At 47.6% G+C, this 18,829-nt stretch overlaps 1 protein-coding gene across 5 annotated transcripts in view; it reads right to left on the bottom strand.

The window, feature by feature from the left end:
• The window catches only part of NFATC2 (nuclear factor of activated T cells 2), a 166,714-nt gene that overhangs the window by 127,289 nt on the left and 20,596 nt on the right, over positions 1–18,829 (bottom strand). For all 5 annotated transcript variants that reach the window (XM_049868794.1, XM_049868795.1, XM_049868793.1 and 2 more), the window contains exons 2-3: positions 16,135–17,167; positions 13,453–13,624 (exon numbers count right to left, since the gene is read on the bottom strand). In XM_049868794.1, the coding sequence (XP_049724751.1) occupies positions 13,453–13,624; positions 16,135–17,167 (1,205 nt within the window). The remainder of the gene's footprint in view (positions 1–13,452; positions 13,625–16,134; positions 17,168–18,829) is intronic.

The following is an 18,829-nucleotide window of genomic DNA, read 5'->3' as shown; positions in this document are numbered from 1 at the left end:
GGTGTATGTTTCACTGTGCATATTCTCAACAATAAATTTTTTTTTTTTTTTTTTAATGATGATGACAGTGACAACGAAGACTACAACCACAAGGGTAAACAGACCGTGTCTGGAAAGATGGTCAAGAAACTAGCAAGGCTGGTGCCTCCAGGAAAGGAAGTGGCAGCCTGGGAACGGGGTGAGAGGGAGGCCTGGTCTTGTCCATCTCTTGTACCTTGTAAGTTCCACACCATGTGAACGCACCCCCTACTCAAAAACATTAATTTAGAAAATAAACCAGTGCGTCTGCACTTGGTAACATGCTAAGTGTCTTAAGCGCACTCTCACTTACGCATAAAAATCTTAACACATAAGTAACCGTCTCTCCAATTCTGCCATTGAGTCGGCCCTCCATTCATGGCTACCCCATGTACAACGGAATGAAACGCTGCCTGTTGTCATCCACAGGGCTTTCATTGGCTGATTATCAGAAGCAGATCACCAGGCCTTTCTTCCTAGTCTGTCTTAGTCTGAAAGTGCCACTGAAACCTATTCAGTATCACAGCAACACCAAAGCCTCCACTGACGGACAGGTGGCAGCTGCTCTCGAGGTGCACTGGCCGGGGATCAAACCAGAGTCCTCCTATACGGAAGGTGAGAACTCTACCACTGAACCACCACCGCCTCCTCTCTCCAATTTGCTGCTAGGGAAACTGAGGATCCAGGAGTTCAGATTATCCTTGTTCATGGTCACGGGTGAGAACAAGCTCAGTTTGAAAGGCCAGAGCAGTCAGGTCCCAGAATTAATTAACACAGGTCTGGCCACCGTTGTGAGCCATGGAAGCAAATTCCCCTGCAGGAGGTTGACATCTCAGAACCCAAGTGCTGGCCACACAGGCCCACCTGGTTCTCCTCCCAGATGCTCCTGGGCTCCAAGCCCTCACACCAGGACATGCTCGGAGATGTCAATAGAGGCTGGCAGCCCACAGGCCCCGTGCAGCCGCACCTGCCCCACACCCCAGCTCTTGTTCCACCTGTTGTTGGTGGAGGGGGGACCTGCTGGCTGCTGCAGCCAAATGCGGGAGAGACAGAGGCCAGGTAGATGGTAGGACTCTGTTGGCCAGCAGGGGCCTGAGCAACCAACAGGGCAAACCATCAGCTTGATGCTTAACCAGCCTGGTTTCACTTCCCACATTTTTAAAAAATCCTTAAGCAGCACGAAGAGCTTCTAGGGCAATCTGGAAAATTCTCTCTGAAGAGAGCCACTGTTATTATTTTGACATACTTCCTTCCTGTCTTTTTTTCTGTTCTTGCACACTGAAGCCCACAGAACCTGGCCCCTGCCCTCCTTAATACAGTTGAGTCTGTCTCAGGCTATGTGGATGAAACCAGGGAAAGAAAATGAGCATTTCCCAAGATCCAAGCATGGCTGGGTACAGTTCTAAGTGGATTCCATGTATCACTGGGTGTAATGGATATAATCCTCGTAATATTCCTAGACAGTACTCGGAGGCACAGAGAGGTTAAGTAACTTGCCTAAGATCGCACAGCACCATGAATGGAACCCAGGTGGCCTAGCTCTAGTGCCCATGCTATTAACTACTTAGGCCACAAAGAACCAGAAATCCATGGGAATCTGCCATTTCCCCAGTTTTCCTGCCCAACCCCCTCGCAGGCCAGTTAATGACTCTGTTGTCAATGGAGCTGGTGCCTTCTGAGGCAGTCACGGGTCTCATTCATAGGACCAAATTAGAAAATGCTCAATGGTCAAGACAGAGGTCCTGGCCCCCACGCCCCTGAACCCAGGGGGCACTCGGAAGGGCAGCAGGGCCAGCCAGGGACACAGAGCACCTCCTCATACACCCCAGCCTCCGCCAGCAGACAGGCTCAGGCAGGGTGCTCCAGATCCTTCCAGAGGGTCCCAGGAGTGGTCACAGTCCCTCTTCTGTGGAATACTGCAGCTGACAGGTGCATGATAATCCACCTCATGCAGAGGCCTCATTTCTGACAGAAGCAGAAGAGGTCGTGAGAAACCCAAATGCCCAGCTCGGCCCAGGGTTCATGTTGCACCACCGGCTGACCACGCCCACGGAGCTGCAGAGCTGCCTCCCTGGACCCCATCCCCTCCTATCCTCATGTCCATCCACAATCCCCCAACTCAGCAGTATGCTCATTATATTGTGTACCCGGGGCTGAACATAGAGCCACTCCGGAAATACCAGCGGGGTCACCCATGGTGGACAGGTTTCAGTGGAGCTTCCAGAATAAGACTAGGAAGAAAGGCCTTGTGACCTACTTCAAAAAATTAGTCAATGAAAACCTATGGATCACAACAGAATACTGTCCAATCAAGTGCTGGAAGATGAGTCCCCTAGGATGCAAGGCACTCAAAATACACAACAGCCTGATATAACTATGGACTCAGATTCAATTCACTCAACCAAAAAAAGCCAGCATGAGCCCCAGGATCTAATCTTAGACTAACAGAGCTTAAAAAAAAAAAAAAAACCCCAATCCACATGTCAACTGCTCTGCTTGTAAACAAAAGAAAAGCAATGGGTGTCTGCTTTTATGCCAAAGATCTTGCTGGGCATCTTCATTTAGATCCTAATTACTCTTGGCAAAAGCAAAATAAATAACATGAAAGGTCTGTTACGTCCATTTCACAGACAAAGAAACTACAGCCCAGTGAATTTCCCAGAGCCCCAAAGCTAGTGCCTACTCTACTGCCTCGCTCCAGACAACCTGCATTTTCTACTTCCAAGAGGCAGCGCAGACCCGTGTTTACGAAGAGGGCTCTGGCTTCAGGTCTCCTACCCCCAGTTCGAGCGCCTCCACTCACCATCTGGGTGATATTAGGCTAGTTGCTTAACCTCTCTGTGTCCCAGGTTCCCTGCCTGTAAATTAAGAACTGCAATGCACGTCTACAGGCCATTGCTGCAAAGATTAAATGAGTCCCCGTAAGGAAGGCACACCGGAAGTGCTCAGTAAGTGTAGCTCTTATCATTACAGCCCCCGGTGCCCAAAACGATGTTTGGGAAACATGTGGAGATTTCCTATATGTCCCCACTGACTGCAAGAAATAGTGCAAGTTCAACACTTTATCTCACTTTTTGGAACATTTGTTTCTCTAAGACTCTGGAAGCTTTCTGTGTTCTGCCCACATCTGGAGAAAATGCTGTACTGATGTCCATTCATGATAACTGACCTTCTAATGGGGCCTGAGAGGCCTCTTGCTTAACACTGGCGTGTGAGATGAAGATGTGTTAATGCTGGTACCAGCTGGGCTCCACACCCTCATCACGCCACACCTCTGCCCACCCCGGCCCCACCCGGGAATGCCGTTCCTCTTCTCCACTCGGCTCGGCAGGCCCCGCTCCAGTCCCAACTCCTCCACAAGGCCTTCGTGACCACTCCAGCCTTCAGCCGAGCTCACACACGGGGGCCGCATCTGGCCTACAGACGCACTGGGTTTGGACTGTACTCTGTAAAGTTTTTAAATTAGTCACCAAAAAAACCCCAAAATCCCATTGCCATCGAGTCAATTCCAACTTACAGCGACCCTACAAGACAGAGGAGAACTGCCCCATAGGGTTTTTTCAAGGAGTGCCTCGTGGATTCAAACCGCTGACCTTTAGGTTAACAGACACAGCCCTTAACCACCACTACGCCACCAGGGTTTCCACCAGCGGTTGTAAATCAAGAGACTAGTGTTGACTAGGGCAGGGTGGTGAGGATGGCTCCTCCTAAAAGTGGCCTCAGAGTCCTCACACTGCACACCTCGCTCTGCGAGACCCCGCCCCACTCCCTCTCTTCCCCTCTCTGGGCCACATTTTCCCCATCTTTAATTAAAATGAAGGGGCTGGCTTGAGCATTATGTTCTTTTAAGAGCTCTCTCTATGGGATCAAACTGACAAGAGCAACTAGAAAGATTAGATAAGAACCTTAGGGGACAGTGAGTTTATGTTAATGGGGGAGGAACAACTCAGAAAAGGAGGGTGAGAATGGTTACACAACTCAAAGAATATCAGCAATGTCAATGAATTGTACATGTAGAAACTGTTGAATTGGTATGTTTTGCTGTGTATATTTTCAGCCACAACAAAATAAAAAATGAAGGGGCTGGATCAAGCCACCCCTAGAAGATGTCTGCCCTCTGAAAATAGAAGGCTTACTGGGATGGGCCTGGTGGCTGAACCCTGAGGCCTCTGGCTTTTTCTAAGGCTGCAGCCCCATACAGGCTGAAAACCACACCACACCTCTCACACCTCAAAAAATCTTGTTACTCGACTTTCAATATGTTCCTGGAACCTGACCACTTCCCACCTGCACCCACCACCCTGGTCCAGCCACCATCCTCTCTTGCCTGGACCACTGCCGTAGCTCCTCACAGACATCCTCGCTTCTACCCTCAGCCCCTCCAGGCTATTCTCCTCCCCACAGCAGCCAGACGGAGCCCGCTAAAACCTAAGCCAGATCCCACCCCTCCAATAAATGTCCTCTGTTGGCTTCCAGGGTTCATCATCAGCCCACCCCCTCTCCTCTCCACTTTCATCTCCGTCTCTTCTGCCCTGGCTCATGCTACTCCTACCACACAGGCCTCTTCTCCACTCCCAACCACCCCAGGCCTTGCACTGGCTGCTCCCCCTGCCTGGAACACTCTTCCCCAGAGACCTGCACCTCTCACTCCGTCACCTTCTTCTCTGCCCGGAAAGCCCTATCCTGACCACCCTATTTAAAACACAATAGGGCAGCAAGCCCTTGCCTGTAATTTTCTCCCCAACAGTACTTATCACCTCCCGACATATTATTTAGTTTTTTGATTTATTAGATTGGAAACTCTGGTAGTGTAGCGGTTAAGTGCTATGGCTGCTAACCAAAAGGTCAGTAGTCCCAATCCACCAGGTGCTCCTTGGAAACCCTACGGGGCAGTACTACTCTGTCCCATAGGGTCACTATGAGTCAAAATCGACTCAACGTTGACGGGTTTTTGATTTATTAAATTTACTGCTTATCTCCCCCCAGCGAGGACATCAGCTCCACGGGGCAGGAATTTGTGTCTGTTTTGTTCATTACCATGTTCCCAGAGCCAGGAACAGTATGCACACATAGTAGGTGCTCAGTAAATGGTTTGAGTAAATGAATGCACAAATGAACCCCCAACAATCGCAGAACTCTCTTCTCCATCAAACTTTTCTGAAGCTTAAGCCACCCAATCACCATGTCAGGCCTTTTTTCCTTTCCTTTTCCGGAAGGTTCTGATTGGACCCTTCTGCAGAGGCAAACACAGCAGCCCCAATCAGGACAAATTAGCATCCGTGAGACCTATTTCCTGTCTCATGTCTTAAAAGCAGGGGTGGGGAGGTGGCTCACCAAGCACAAAATTTTATTGGTCAAAGAGAAGTCAACATGCCAGTCAGTCGCCAAAGGAGGGCTGCTCCCAGGCACGGGTCCAGCTTCGCCTGGTAAACAGAAAACCCCATCTGGCTTTTCTTCTCTTTCTGAGATGTAATTTAAAGGGAGCCACGGAGAGCACAAAAGCTGAAATCCAGCGGGTTGCAAATCCCTGCCCCGTAATCCATTTTACAAGATGCTAGTCTGGAGACTTTACCAGCCTCCTCCGGCTCAGGGGATAGTAACCTGGACAGGTGCGCTCTCCCCGCCCCCCAGTCACGCAGCCCTGCGAAGTGTGTTACGGTTACCCGGGATCAAACAGTGATCCGGTTTCCGCATCTGCAAGGAACTTCTCCTAAAGGAACCAACCATATTTTTTCCATATGTTGAAACATCTGCTCAAAAGAACCAAGAGTGTTGTCTTTGGAGGTGAACATTACGGCGAGGCATTCTCACACTCTGAGTACGCTCTGCTAAAAGGATGGCTTTCTGTCATGCTTTCAGTTGAAAACGTTTCCTGCAGAGCGGTGGCAATAACATTTGTGGAAGTGCCAGCACAAGGGTGCAAAAGGAATAGAACCAGAAGTGTCCTATGCTGGAATTTCTGAGCGGGAACATGGTTTCTGGGTCTGGAAGCAGCCCGGGCAAGGATCAAATGACAATGGCGTTACAGAGGCCTCTCTCAACTGGGGCATTATTAGGTTCCCTAAGCTGAAGCGCTATGGAAACACTTAAAGCCCAATCTTACAAGCTGCCTTTGAATGGGAGTTTTGTCCACTTGGGACCACTACATCCAGTCCTAAAATAGAATGAGGAAGTGACAGTGAGGTTCCACCAAAAGGCTGATGGCTCTTTCGAGGGGAATCAAGCAGCTAAGATTAAGATTCCCCGGCTCTTCTGAACAAACTTTAGACTCGTTTTACTTTGATAAAGTTTGGAGCTTTATAGAGGAAACTAAGGAGGCCTGGTGGCACAGTGGTTAAAGCACTCAGCTGCTAACCAAAAGACTGGCGATTCAAACCCACCAGCCACTGCTTCCGTAAAAGTTTACAGCCTTAGAAACCCCATGGGACAGTTCTACTGTGTCCCATAGGGTCGCTATGAGTCGAAATGGACTCAATGACAGCAGGTTTGGTTTTCTGGTATATGTATAAACAGGAGCCCTGGTGGCACAGTGGTTAAAACACTTGGCTGCTAACCGAAAGGTCAGCGATTTGAACCCACCAGCTGCTCCGTGGAAGAAAGATGTGGCAGTCTGCTTCTGTAAAGGTTTACACCCTTGGAAACCCTATGGGCAGTTCTACTGTGTTCTACAGTGTCACAATGAGTCGGAATTGACTCAATGGCAAAAACAGCAACATAGGAGAAACTATCTGATCAGGCTGCTAACAGTGCCCCTTCTAACTGAACAAGTCTTGGAAATCGTATAAATACAGCTTCTCTCTAATTGCCCTTCTATTTAATAAACCTTGAAGTAGCACGTCCTTATTTACCCTCCAAGGATACGAACTGGCAGCCTTGAGCCAAATCTAACCCAGAGTTTGATTAAGTGGCCAAACCTAAAAATCAGAAATGTCACATAAAAATCCAGACTTCCTGCTCCTCTTGATAAAAACTGGAAAACCTGGCAACGCTGAGCCCACATTCCCACGTGGCCCGACCGACAGGGGCTGAAGAGCAGCTGCCTTGAGACAAGGCCCACACTCTGCTTTGCCCTATTCCCTGCCACTCCCTATTGCTCCCTGGCGTTTGGTCAATTCAATCATTTCCTCTCATTGCTGGCCCGACAAGCTGGTCAGTTTGTGATGCAGGTTTCTCCAGTCTCTCCTTTGGTTCTCTCCTCAGTCCATTGCTACTGGAGAGAAGCATGTTGGTATTGAGGGTGCAGGAAATAAATTCTTCCAAGTGGGTGCCCATTAAGCCCCCTGAAGACTGAACATGTGGTCTTCGGGCATTCCTGAGTTTTAGAAAGTCCCAGACTTTGCTTTTGAGCTCCAGGCTCATATATCCAATTATCTTCTTGACATCTTTGCTTGGACACCCCACAAACCCTTGACACCTTCTATGTCCCAAAGTGAACTCAGGATTTCCCCTGCCAAAAAAAAAAAGCTTCTTCCTCCCCAAACTTCCCATCCTAGCACATGGCTACATCAACCGCCCAGTTGAACCATCCACTCAATTGCTCCTTCCCTCCCATATCCACGTCAGCACCAGCTCCTCTAGAGCACACCATAGAATCCATCCCCTGCCTTCCACCTCCACTGCCAGCCCCTAGTCCTCACCACCTTGGTCTTTGACCTGGCTAACTGTCACGGCCTAAGAAACTCTCTGCTTCCTCCCTGGACGCCCTCTAACCCAGCCCCCAGAGAACAGCCTGAGTGACCTGAAAGATGTTAAATCAGAATCACATTACTTGCCTACTCAAAACCCATTACTCCCTTTCCCTCACCCTGGAAAAAAAACCCTAGCTCCTCACCTTGGCTTACAAGCCCTTCATGGCCTGGCCCTTCCAACCCATTTCCCTCCAAGCTAAACTCAAGTGACACTGGTCTTCCTTCAATTCCTTAGGCACACTGAGTTCTTCCCTGCCTCAGGGCCTTTGCACGTGCTGTGCTCTGTGCATGGAATCCTTTCCCACCACCACTAAAAGGGAGAGAAAGGACATCATTTGTCTCTGTGCTGGCTGTATCACTTGCTCCAGCTCTCAGCTTAGAAGCCACTTCCTCAGAGAGACCCTCCCTCTATAAAGTAGGCCTTCCAAGTACTGTCTCTAAGCATGGTTTGTTTTGTGGAAGCAGCTACCCCAAGATGTGACTCCAATGGATGAGCTCCTAATCAGCCTTTCTGTCTCACCTTAGAGTCTAGGTGTCCACCTGACAAGTCACTGTAGATCACCCTCATCTGGGCTCCCGGGGCTTCCCTAACTCAGGTGCATCTTAGTAATACCCAAGCCCACTGCTGCCAAGTCCATTCCAACTCATAGCAACCCTACAGGATAGAGAACAGCCCCACGGGTTTCCAAGGCTGTTAATCTTTACGAAAACAGACTGCCACACCTTTCTCCCATGGAGCAGCTGGTGGGTTTGAATCACTGACCTTGCAGTTAGCAGCCAAGCGCTTAACCACTGTGCTACCAGGGTTTCTTCATCTTAGCAATTGTCACCACAAACTGTCCTGATCTACTCTTCATCTCCAATTGCCCCTGAGCTCCATCAGGGCCAGAACCTTGTTGATCTCACCCATCATTACTGGCACCAAGCACAGTGCCTAGGACGCAGCACATTCCAAACAAGACAGTTCCAAATGACTGAATCATAAGATATGACTTGAAAAGCATTTACAGTTTAGAGAAAACTTTCTTCCAAGACCCAGTGACATTCAAGAAATACAAACCAGCTAAGCAAGACTAAAGCCATTTGGCTGCCAACCAAAAGGGTGAAGATTCGAGTCCACTCGTAGAATGGCCTGGTAATTTTCTTCCCAAAAATCAGCCATAGAAAACCCTATGGAGTACAGCTCTATTCTGACACACACATGGGATCACCATGAGTTGAAACTGACTCGACACATGTTTATCATTTTTAGGTTTATATTCAAGAAGGGAGAGCTAAATGATCTTGTATTCATGTGATTTTGATATAAAGAAGGGACATAAAGCCAATAAGCATGCAAAAAAAAAAAAAATGCAGCTTTATAGTGTGACAAAGAAAGAAGAGAAGGGTGGAGACCAGATAATTGAGAAAGGAAAAGAAGCCGCAGTACAATACAGAAATAGTAACAGATGTAGCGATAGAGAGAGGAAGATCAAGAGAGATATCAGCAGAAGCACTGAGGCAAGGTACAAAACACGACTGTGTTACCCTTCTTGGAATGAAAAGGGCAACCCTCCAGATTTCAAATGGGGTTTTCGCACCTACCAAAAGGTTAAGAACAGTAATCTCAGAGTCTCCTCTTCACTTTTCGAAGAAGTTTTTAAAAAAACTGACTTTCCCTGTGCTAAAAATCAGGGATTCATGCATTTCATATTAAAGAGAAGACAATCTCATCAAATGATAAAGTTAAAATACTCCACTTGTGTCTTTTGAGGATATACCTACAAATTTTTAAATCATGCGTTGGGTTTTTAGAGTTACAGGCAACAAAAGAACAGGTCTTTGTGAGCTGTTGGTGGGAGGGGCATGAGCTTCAGGCACAGCAAAGCCGGTGTCTTTTGGGCTGCACAGCCAGCCCATTCCCTGTCTAGAATCTTCCATGGCCCCAGGCCCCCTCTGAGTGGGTAGAGTTAGCACCAACCACATATAGGTCAACTTCCCTGGCCACAGCTAACTGTGGCCCCCTATAACCAGGGCCAACTAGAGACTCCCCAAGAATCAGGATTTAGGTTCCAATTAGCTGGTCACAGGAGTGACAATTGGGAAAGCATGTAAAAATGGGGGCAAGGGGAGTGGTCAGTGGCAGGCATGAGGCATTTTCTACCAAGCTTTCTCTGCTCGAGTGTGGGGAAGTAGCAGGGAAAGCTGGTGGGCGGTCAGGACCGTTGTGCAGAGAGCCAAACCAGACAACCTGGGTTCCAATCCTGAACAACCTGGACCTTGAACAAGTTCTTTGGCCTCTCACTCAGATAATTGTAATCTGCCTCATGGGGCCCTTGTGAGGATGAGTTAACAGGCGGACAGCACCTGGAACAGGGCCTGGAACAAGTTAAATGCTCAGAAAGTATGAAAGTTGGACAGTGAAAAAGGAAGACCAAAGAAGAATGGATGCATTTGAACTGTGGTGTTGGCAAAGAATACTGAATATAATGTGGACCGCCAGAAGAGCAAACAGATCAGTCTTAGAAGACACACAGCCAGAAAAACTCTTTAGAAATGAGGATGGCGAGACTTCAACTTGCTTACTTTGGACACGTCATCAGGAAAGACCAATCGCTAAAGACAGCCATCATGGTTGGTAAAGTAGAGGCTCAGCGAAAAAAAAGGGAATCCCTCCGTGAGATGGAGTGATGCAATAGCTGCAACGATGGACCCAAACACACCAACAATCATGAAGATGGCACACAACCGGGTGATGTATCGTTCTGTTACACGTATGTTTACCATGAGTCGGAGCCAACTCAACGGCAACCAAACACTAGAACAACATTCTTATTACCATCTTGCTACAATGTACATTCCACAAGCGCAAAGATTTTGGACTGTTTTGTCCACGCGATATCCCAGGATCTAGAACTGTGTCTGGTATATAGCAAGCGCTCAATAAATATTTGCTGAATCATCAGTGAAGGAAGACACCACACAGCCCTAAAAAGATGGAGATCATGTAAATAGCCTTCCAACTGTTTTCCTTCTCTCTGCTTGTGGCCCCCTCAAATCTGCCCTCCACTGAGCAATTGGAAGGGGGTCTCATTAAAGCCTAAATCAGATCATGCTTCTTGCCTGTGTATGTATGTGACCATTCGGCAGTTCTTCAGGGTAAAAGCTCCACATGCCCTGGCCCCTTCCTACCTCTCTTCCCCTCTCACTCCGGCCACACTGGCCTCTTCAGTTCCTCTGATGTGGTCTACACCTGGGCATTTGCACATGCTGTTCCCCTACACATCCTTCAATTCTCAGCTCTGGTCTCATCCTCGGGAAATCTTAGCTGATGCTCCTCCCCATTTATGTCAGCTCCTCCACTCTAACTCCCAAAGCTCTACGCACTTTTCCTTCGTGAGGCTTGCCATAGCTTGTAATTCTATTGATTGCGTGATTACTTAATCAATGTCTCTCTGTCCCCTAGGCCGTGAGCTCCATGAAGAAAGAGACTGTCACTTACTTTACTCTTCTTCATTGTATTTCAGCATCAAGCACGGTATCTGGCACATAGTAAGTGCTCAACAAATACTTGCTGAAAGAATCCACCTGTGGGATGAACTGACTGAACAAAGAAATCTTGAACCTGACTTCCCAAGTCCAGGTTCTTCCTGACTTGAATCTCCTGTCCTGGTTTTATGCAATATCCCAGCAGCCTCCTCATACAATCCCTTTTTCTAATCTGCTTTGAATGAGTTTCTTTCTTTATTACTACCAAAAGCTGTGACTCAAACACAGAGACAAACAGCAACCTCCAAGCAAGGAAGTTCCCATCCTAAATAGATTAGCCTAGATAATAATGATATGAAGACATTTTTTCTTTTCTAAAAGGTAACTTCCAGGCCATGACAGAGTAACTAGTACCAGACTAACACTTCCACCACACACAAGTATAAAACACAACAAAAACTTACAGGTCAACTGCTTTCAGGCTTTGGACAACAGGCACTACAAGACTGTGAAAGCATACAAAGTGAGCCCACATCCACTCCAGCCCTCTGCCTGGGACAATTTCTCGACCACACTTAGAGCCTAAGCAGAACATGGTGGTCTTGCTGACTGAGGAGGCAGGGTTCAGAGTTCCGAGCTACAGAAGCAGCTGGAGTCTGTGGGCAAGGCATCAGAGGAGGAAGCTGCTGGGGGATTCCTCGGTCAAGGGCTGGGATGTGTAAGCACAGGGAGAGGCTTGCCAGGTTTACCAGAGAAACACTGCTATGGGGCAGAGCAGGGGACAGGAAGATAAGAGGTTGACAGGGTAGATATGTTGGGAGTTCTGGCCCAGCCAGACTAGAAGGATCTCCCTGTCAAGCAACCAAAAATGCCAGGCCTTAGGAATAAGGACATGCCTTAGAGTAAGGGATACTCTAGACCTGCCTAACAAAGCCTAAAACCAAGCCTCAACTAGATTCGCAGAGGAGACAGTTTGAAGGCTGAGCTCCATCAAGTTAGAAGGGTATGGGAAAAACCTTGGCTGTCCACAGATCCACCTAGCAAAGCATAAAATCATGCCTACGCAAGTTGAAAGTGATTAGTCGGTAACTAAACTGCCTTCAGAGGAAGATAACAAAATCCAGAGTCTCTATAACGTCCTGTATCTGTATGCAATAAACAATTACTAGACATGCAAAGAAACAGGAAAATGCTCACGATCTAGGAAAAAAAAACAATCAATAGAAACAGATCCCAAAACGGCTGAGATGTCAGATTTAACAAAAGCAACTGCCAGGACTTACAAGTCCCTAACGTTGTCATCGCAGAAGTACTATACGCCAGTAACGTATACCGGAATCACCTACAGGGTATTTTGGGTTTTATTTTTAAGTACACTCGTCTGGGCTCCACTTGTGCAGTTTCTAACTAACTAGTTTCAGAAAATGCTTAAGAATCTGTGTTTTTAACAATCACTCCAGGGGGTTCTGAGGTTCACTGTGAATTAAGCACTGGGGTCGTATCATAGGACACGACCACTTTAAGGCAAATGCCAAAAAAAAGGATAGTTAAATTAAGTGAATTGAGTGTTCTGGTTAATCAAGCTGGTTGGTGGGAACCAGTCAACAGTTCCTGGTTAACCAAACTGTACAACTAAAAACAACGTTTCAATTCTAATTATTTGGGGGGGAGGGGGCAGAGCACACTTCTCTACTTATTTTTTTTAAATACCAGGTTAAATCAAAAGCCACAGACATAAGAGATACGTACGAAACTGTTTATATGCAAAGCTATTTATTCATTATAACATCAAGTATATAAATACACAATAACAGAGATTGCCATATTTGTGAACAGAAAAAAAAAAAAAAAAAAGACCAAAGGAAATATATCAAAATGTTAATAATGGTTATTTTAGGCAGTCTGATTATGTGTGGTTGTCATTTTTTCCCCCTTTTCAGTATTTTAGAAGAGCATATTGCTTTTCCCTAATGGGCCAGACCCAAGATGATGGCAGCAGGATCCTGTCAACACACAAACTTCTGCAAACCTCTAGCAGTCTCCCCGTCAGAAAGAGAAGGGAAGCAGTGCCTTGAGCAAGGATATCATTTCTATCCTTACACAGCTCGAGGAGAGCCTTCTCTTGCTTCTGTATAACTGGATTAGCTTCCGATACTAATTTAATCCCAAATTTGAGAGGCTGTGACACATATCTAACAAGCAGCAAGTAGTGATTTAGTAGAAGTTATCATCCAGTGACAAACAAAGAAAACAAAAGGTAAAGAATTCAAATCCCTACCTGGACCACAGGGTGGCCGCCAGTTGGCGCTTTGACGGCCCCGCGGCTGCCTTCTGTCTCATAGTGGGCGCGGTGATGCGGCTTTGGCTGCACCTCAATTCGCAGCTCATAGGAGCCCGACTGGCTGGACAATGGCCACTCAAGTGGAGGGAGGGACGCAGTCACTGGGATGCTGAAGGAAGAACAGAATCAGTCATGTGAAACCTATACAATAAATGTAAACGGCCCCTCTTCTGAAAATCACGTCCGAGGGGCAAGCCCTTTGTTTTCTCTCCATTTTGACGAAGACAGCATAACTGTCATCTCAATTTATGATGCAAATTTCAAAATATGTTAGTTGTATCGTGTTTCTAACTGCTGTAACATCTTTTCCTCTGGAAATGTAGAAGAACATCCAACTTCCGCCTCTCAAAAACACTCCCTAGAAAGAATGTTTTCCTCTTCCAGAGGAATAAATATGGGAGAAGAACACTGAAGTGGGTATCAAGGGCCCCACACGTGTCACTAACTTGCTGTGTGACTTCAGGCAAGTAACTTCATCTCTCTTATCCTCAGTTTCCTATAATCATATGGTAAATGGACCAGGTGGCATCTGAGACTTGTTCCACCTCTTTTCCTATGGCGGATGATCTCAATAAAAAGTACATTTAGAGGAAAGTCCATTTCCAATCAGTCATTAATTATGAGGTCAAGTTTAGAACATCTAACCACAGACAGGTGTCTGGTTTTGGTACAGATGAGTACAACCACTCAGATCCCTAATGTTAAATGGAGCGTAAATGAGTCGGGTTATACACCCATGTTCAAGTCCCAGCCCCACCACTAACTACCTATGTGATTTTGGCCAAATACCTGTACCCTCAACTGTAAAATGGGGATACTGAGATCATATAAAGACCTTAGCACAAGTGCTCAATAAATATATTAGCTATAATTATTATTTTTCCTCTAACACATATTTCAAATAAATAGTTATTTCCTGTGGACTGCTGGGCTCAGTTACATAGACTGTTAAATGGTGTTATGTCTGAAGCCATAAGATCTTTGAAGGCATTCATCCATGTCTCTTATCTTACTGAATAATTTATTTAAAATAGGTCCAAGAAAATATCCCATTCACGGAATGGCTGAGAAGACCTGCACAAGGGAACCTCTTGAACTCTGTTAAACCCAGAAGCTCCTTTTAGGGGGAAAGCTAATTAATCATCTACTGTAGCAATGGTGTTCTCAGAACCCACACTGGAGAATATGCCAGGCTGAACTTTCCCTACCATCCATTTCAGTCTGGCATCAGGACAAGCAAGGCCCAGTGGACAGAGCCCTGGCCATACTCATCCGTGTATCAGTCAGAACAGCTCTACCTTTATCTATGCTACCCTTCAACTCAATTTTTTATTTGAAAAAGAGGCTTCTACCTGCCAAAAGCAAAAATAGCTTGAAAACCACCGGGACAATTACAAGAGCAGAAGGCTTCAGGTTCTTTATCTAAGATGGGTAGGATAATATTGCCCTTTACCTCTGTGACCTCATTTTCCTATCAAAATAAAGATAAAAACAGTACCAAACCAGGTTTATGTGAGAATTACATGAAATAATACATACAGAGCCTTAGAATTGTGTCTGCACATAGCAAGCACCCTTGAACTTTGGTGATCATTATTATCATGACCATTACTCTAAAGGCAATGGTGATCTCACTCTCCGAGCTCAATGCTTTTCAACAAGGACTTTCTAAACATCAATTTTGCTATAATAACAGCTACCCCTTCTTTGAGTTCTTACTATATGCATACACACTCTTTGTCACAAGCTTGACATACATCATCTCACATAATCCTTGAAAAAGCACCATGCGTAGGTACTGTTGTTATCCTCATCTCATAGAACACAAACCAAGGTCCAAAAGGAAAGCGGGTCCTGACTGATTAGCGATGTCTGCCCTGGGCGCAGCATCAGAGAAGTGTTCAATGAGAAAAAGGGTCCTGATTGATTAGCAATGTCTGCCATGGGCAGAGCATCAGAATGGCAGCACCAGAGATACCCACAAATCACACAGCCAGTGAGCAGCAGGGCCGGGACTCCAACCTAGTGCTAAGAGACCCAAAGTCTACATCCTGCTATCTCCATGCCTGCCAAGATTTTAAGCTCCCTGAGGACTGTGGCTCATACATTATTTTAGGGCCTTCCTATCACCAGGTACAGTGCTGACGCATATAAAAGATACCAATCCAACAAACATCAATTCTTCTTATAATGAGATAGCAGATATCATGCAGTAGGTCTTGCAATGTGCTTCTTGAATTTCAGCTCCATGAAGGCAGATTTTTGCCTGTTTTGCTCACTTTATCCCCAGTAACTATAAGGTAGTAGATGCTTAACAAATACTGACTGATTAAATGAATGAATGAATCAACCAGGTGCCATTATAAGCAACCAAATGCATTGTATGACTGCATTCTCACAATTAATCTGGTGAATCAGATACACTTGTTACACCCATTTTACAGGTGAGAAAACTGCAGCTCAGAGAAATCTAACTTCCTTCTCAGGGTCTCACACCAGTGAGTGGCAAAGCCAGGATTTCAATCCAGTCTGCCTGACTCTAAGTCCCATGCTCCTAACCAGATAACCTTCTCTTAAAACTAAACCATGGAATCAACCGCTTTCAAAGCCTCAACTCACCTGCAGATGGGAATAGCAGGAACCAGTTGCTTGGGCCAAGTTGGTGGCACTAGCAAGATGGACTCTGGGGCCGAGTTTCTCCTTTCCTCCTGCTCGCAGGGCCCGAGGAATTCCACTGCCGGGTAGACGTGGCGGGGCAGGCCAGCCTTGGATGGGGCAGCAGACACTGGCGACGGGTCAGGGCTGGTCTTCCACATCTTGGGGGGGATCCCGCACGGGGAGTCTGCAGCAAGGCTGTTCAGAGCATCCATGAGGACGGCAGAGCCAGCTGTGGGTGGGTACCCAGCCCGGGCGCTGTCGTCCTGGGGAGCCACGTGAGGCAAGGGCTGTGGCGAGGGGCTCCGGGAGCGCTGGGGTGAGGCTCCGGGCAGCGGGGTAACCAAGGCCTCTGCGCACGAATGCCTCCGCTTGGCACCAGGCGACGAGGAGCGGGAGGCCGGACGGGGCACGGGCGAGTGGCGGCCCAGGCAGCTGTCCTCGGCGAGGCTGGTTCGAGGTGACATTATTGGCGAAGTTCTGGGGGAATAATAATTAGCAGGGATGTTTTGAAACTGGGGACACAGGTCGTCGGGCCCGCCGTTATTGGGCGAGACGCAGGGCGAGGTGCAGGGGGAGAAGGTGTCGGAAATGAAGCTGGCAGAGGAGCCGCTGCTAGCGGGGCTCAAGCAAAGCGGCTCGCGGTAGCCCTCAAAGCCGGGCACGGGCAGCGTGAACCTCGGGCTGGCGGCCGCGCCGGGCCCGGGCAGCTGCTCGACCAGAAGGCCAGAGTCTCTCATGCGGAGGGACCCCCCTGCCTGCATCAGTTCGTGGGACGGAGTGATCTCGATCCGAGGGCTCAGGCCCGAGGCCCCTGCTGGCTTGGCCGGGCTCAGAAAGTTCTGGGGCCCCACCCTATCCGGCTCTCCGAATCGGCCCGGGGGCTCGCCAGAGAGACTGGCGAGGGGGCTGTATGGCTTGAGGCCATAGTCCAGGACTTCATCGGGGTACGCGAGTCCGGAGGGTGGGCCGACGACCTTATGTGCATTCGGTTCTTCTGGAAAGAGAAGGGGGGAGGGGGGTCTTTTTAAGCCTCTAAAACAGAACTCCCGATGCAGAGCAGTTAGGGGTCGGGTTTTGTTTCCTAGTGCTTATTTTTATTAAATCCCCACCATACCAAACCTCCGTGGCTCACCAGAGGGTAAGTGGGGCCCGATTCCTTAAACAGAAACAGCAAAGTGGACCGACCTTAGCGCAGGCGCACAGTGCCCAGCACGTCCAAGCCATGCAATGCCTGAGTGGGAAGGCCTGGGAAAGGGGCTGGGACGTGGCTTCCAGCTAGTTTTTAGAAAAAAATGCATTTTATCCACAACCCAGTTCACCCCATCGCATACACCCACAACTGAAGCAAGTTTCACAAAACAATACTTACTCCTGTTACCTATGATTTATCTCCCAGACTCTTCTGGGTTATTTTGCTTAATTTTAATGTTGTTCGCAACCCATTAAATGGATTTCCTATCCCACCAGTGGGTCATGACCCAGTTTGAAAAACACTGACCTAGGCCAACCTAGTCATTCTCTAGATGGAAAGGGATGACAGCAGAGTGCACAGAGTGCAGAGGCAACTGCACGGGTTCAGAGCCCCACGGAACACCGGGTTCGGATCCTAGACGTTCCCACCCAAGGCTAAGAAGTGGTTTAATGCAGAGCCAGTGCTCCTGACTTAACCTCTCGTCTGTGTCATTTTACAGATGAGGAAACTGAGGCTCAAAGAAGGGAAGCAATTCACTCTAATCCTGCAGATAAGCCACTTGGTCCCCAAAGGACAGGGTTGTGGCTGGCTACAGAGAGTCCCCCAAACTATTAAAACCAGAGGATACAAGATGACCTTTTTTTAAAAACAGCGACCATCTACCTCAGGCTTCTGCCTCCATGTTAAAAGGCCCCATCAGTGGAGACTGTCGTTTAAGTAGATTGTTCCAAGTCAACTGCCTAAGGTCATTGCCACCCCTCATCTCACAGTCATTTGAATTCTCAAGCCCGTGTGTCTTTTTCTTCTCAAGGAGACTGAGACTTGCCTCCTTGAGAGACACCACATCCTACTGACCTATGTCTCTCACTGCACTCACACAGGTCCAGGAACACAGGCTGTATGGGAAATTCCTGTGGAATTACTGAGGGAACTAACCATTTGTTCCCACCATCCCTCACCCTCATTCCTCAACCCCCTTCAATGCTCCATGCCTCATTAAAGGCCCTGCCACCCTCTCTGTCAGTTACTTGGGTTAGCATTGACTCCACTCTGTCTCTCATGCCTCATGTCCAGTCCATCAACAAATCCTGACTGCTCTACTGCCTAAATATAAACTGGACTCACTAGATGACCACCTCTTCCATGCAAGCTGCCATTCTTTCCCACCCGGACTATTGCAGTTGCCTTCTCTCTGGTCTCTCCATTACCACTCCAGCCCCCTACAGTCTGTTCTCCATCAGACTTTTTTTTTTTTTTTTGAAATGTCCATTTGCAAAGGCTTTAAATGGGATCTAAAGTCTTTAACACAACTTGCCCCTGGCCCCAGCCTGTCTCCCCACCCTCACTTCTCCCCACTGTTTCCCAAGCTCACTCAGCTCCAGCCCCAAGGACAGCTTCACTACTCATCAAGCACGCTCCTGCCTGAGTTCTTGAGTTTGCTGTTCCCTCTGCCTCAAAACTCTG

The sequence above is a fragment of the Elephas maximus genome, chromosome 25, assembly GCF_024166365.1.
Source record: "Elephas maximus indicus isolate mEleMax1 chromosome 25, mEleMax1 primary haplotype, whole genome shotgun sequence".
Classification (NCBI taxonomy): Eukaryota; Metazoa; Chordata; class Mammalia; order Proboscidea; family Elephantidae; genus Elephas; species Elephas maximus.
This window is presented reverse-complemented; position numbering and strand designations above follow the sequence as displayed.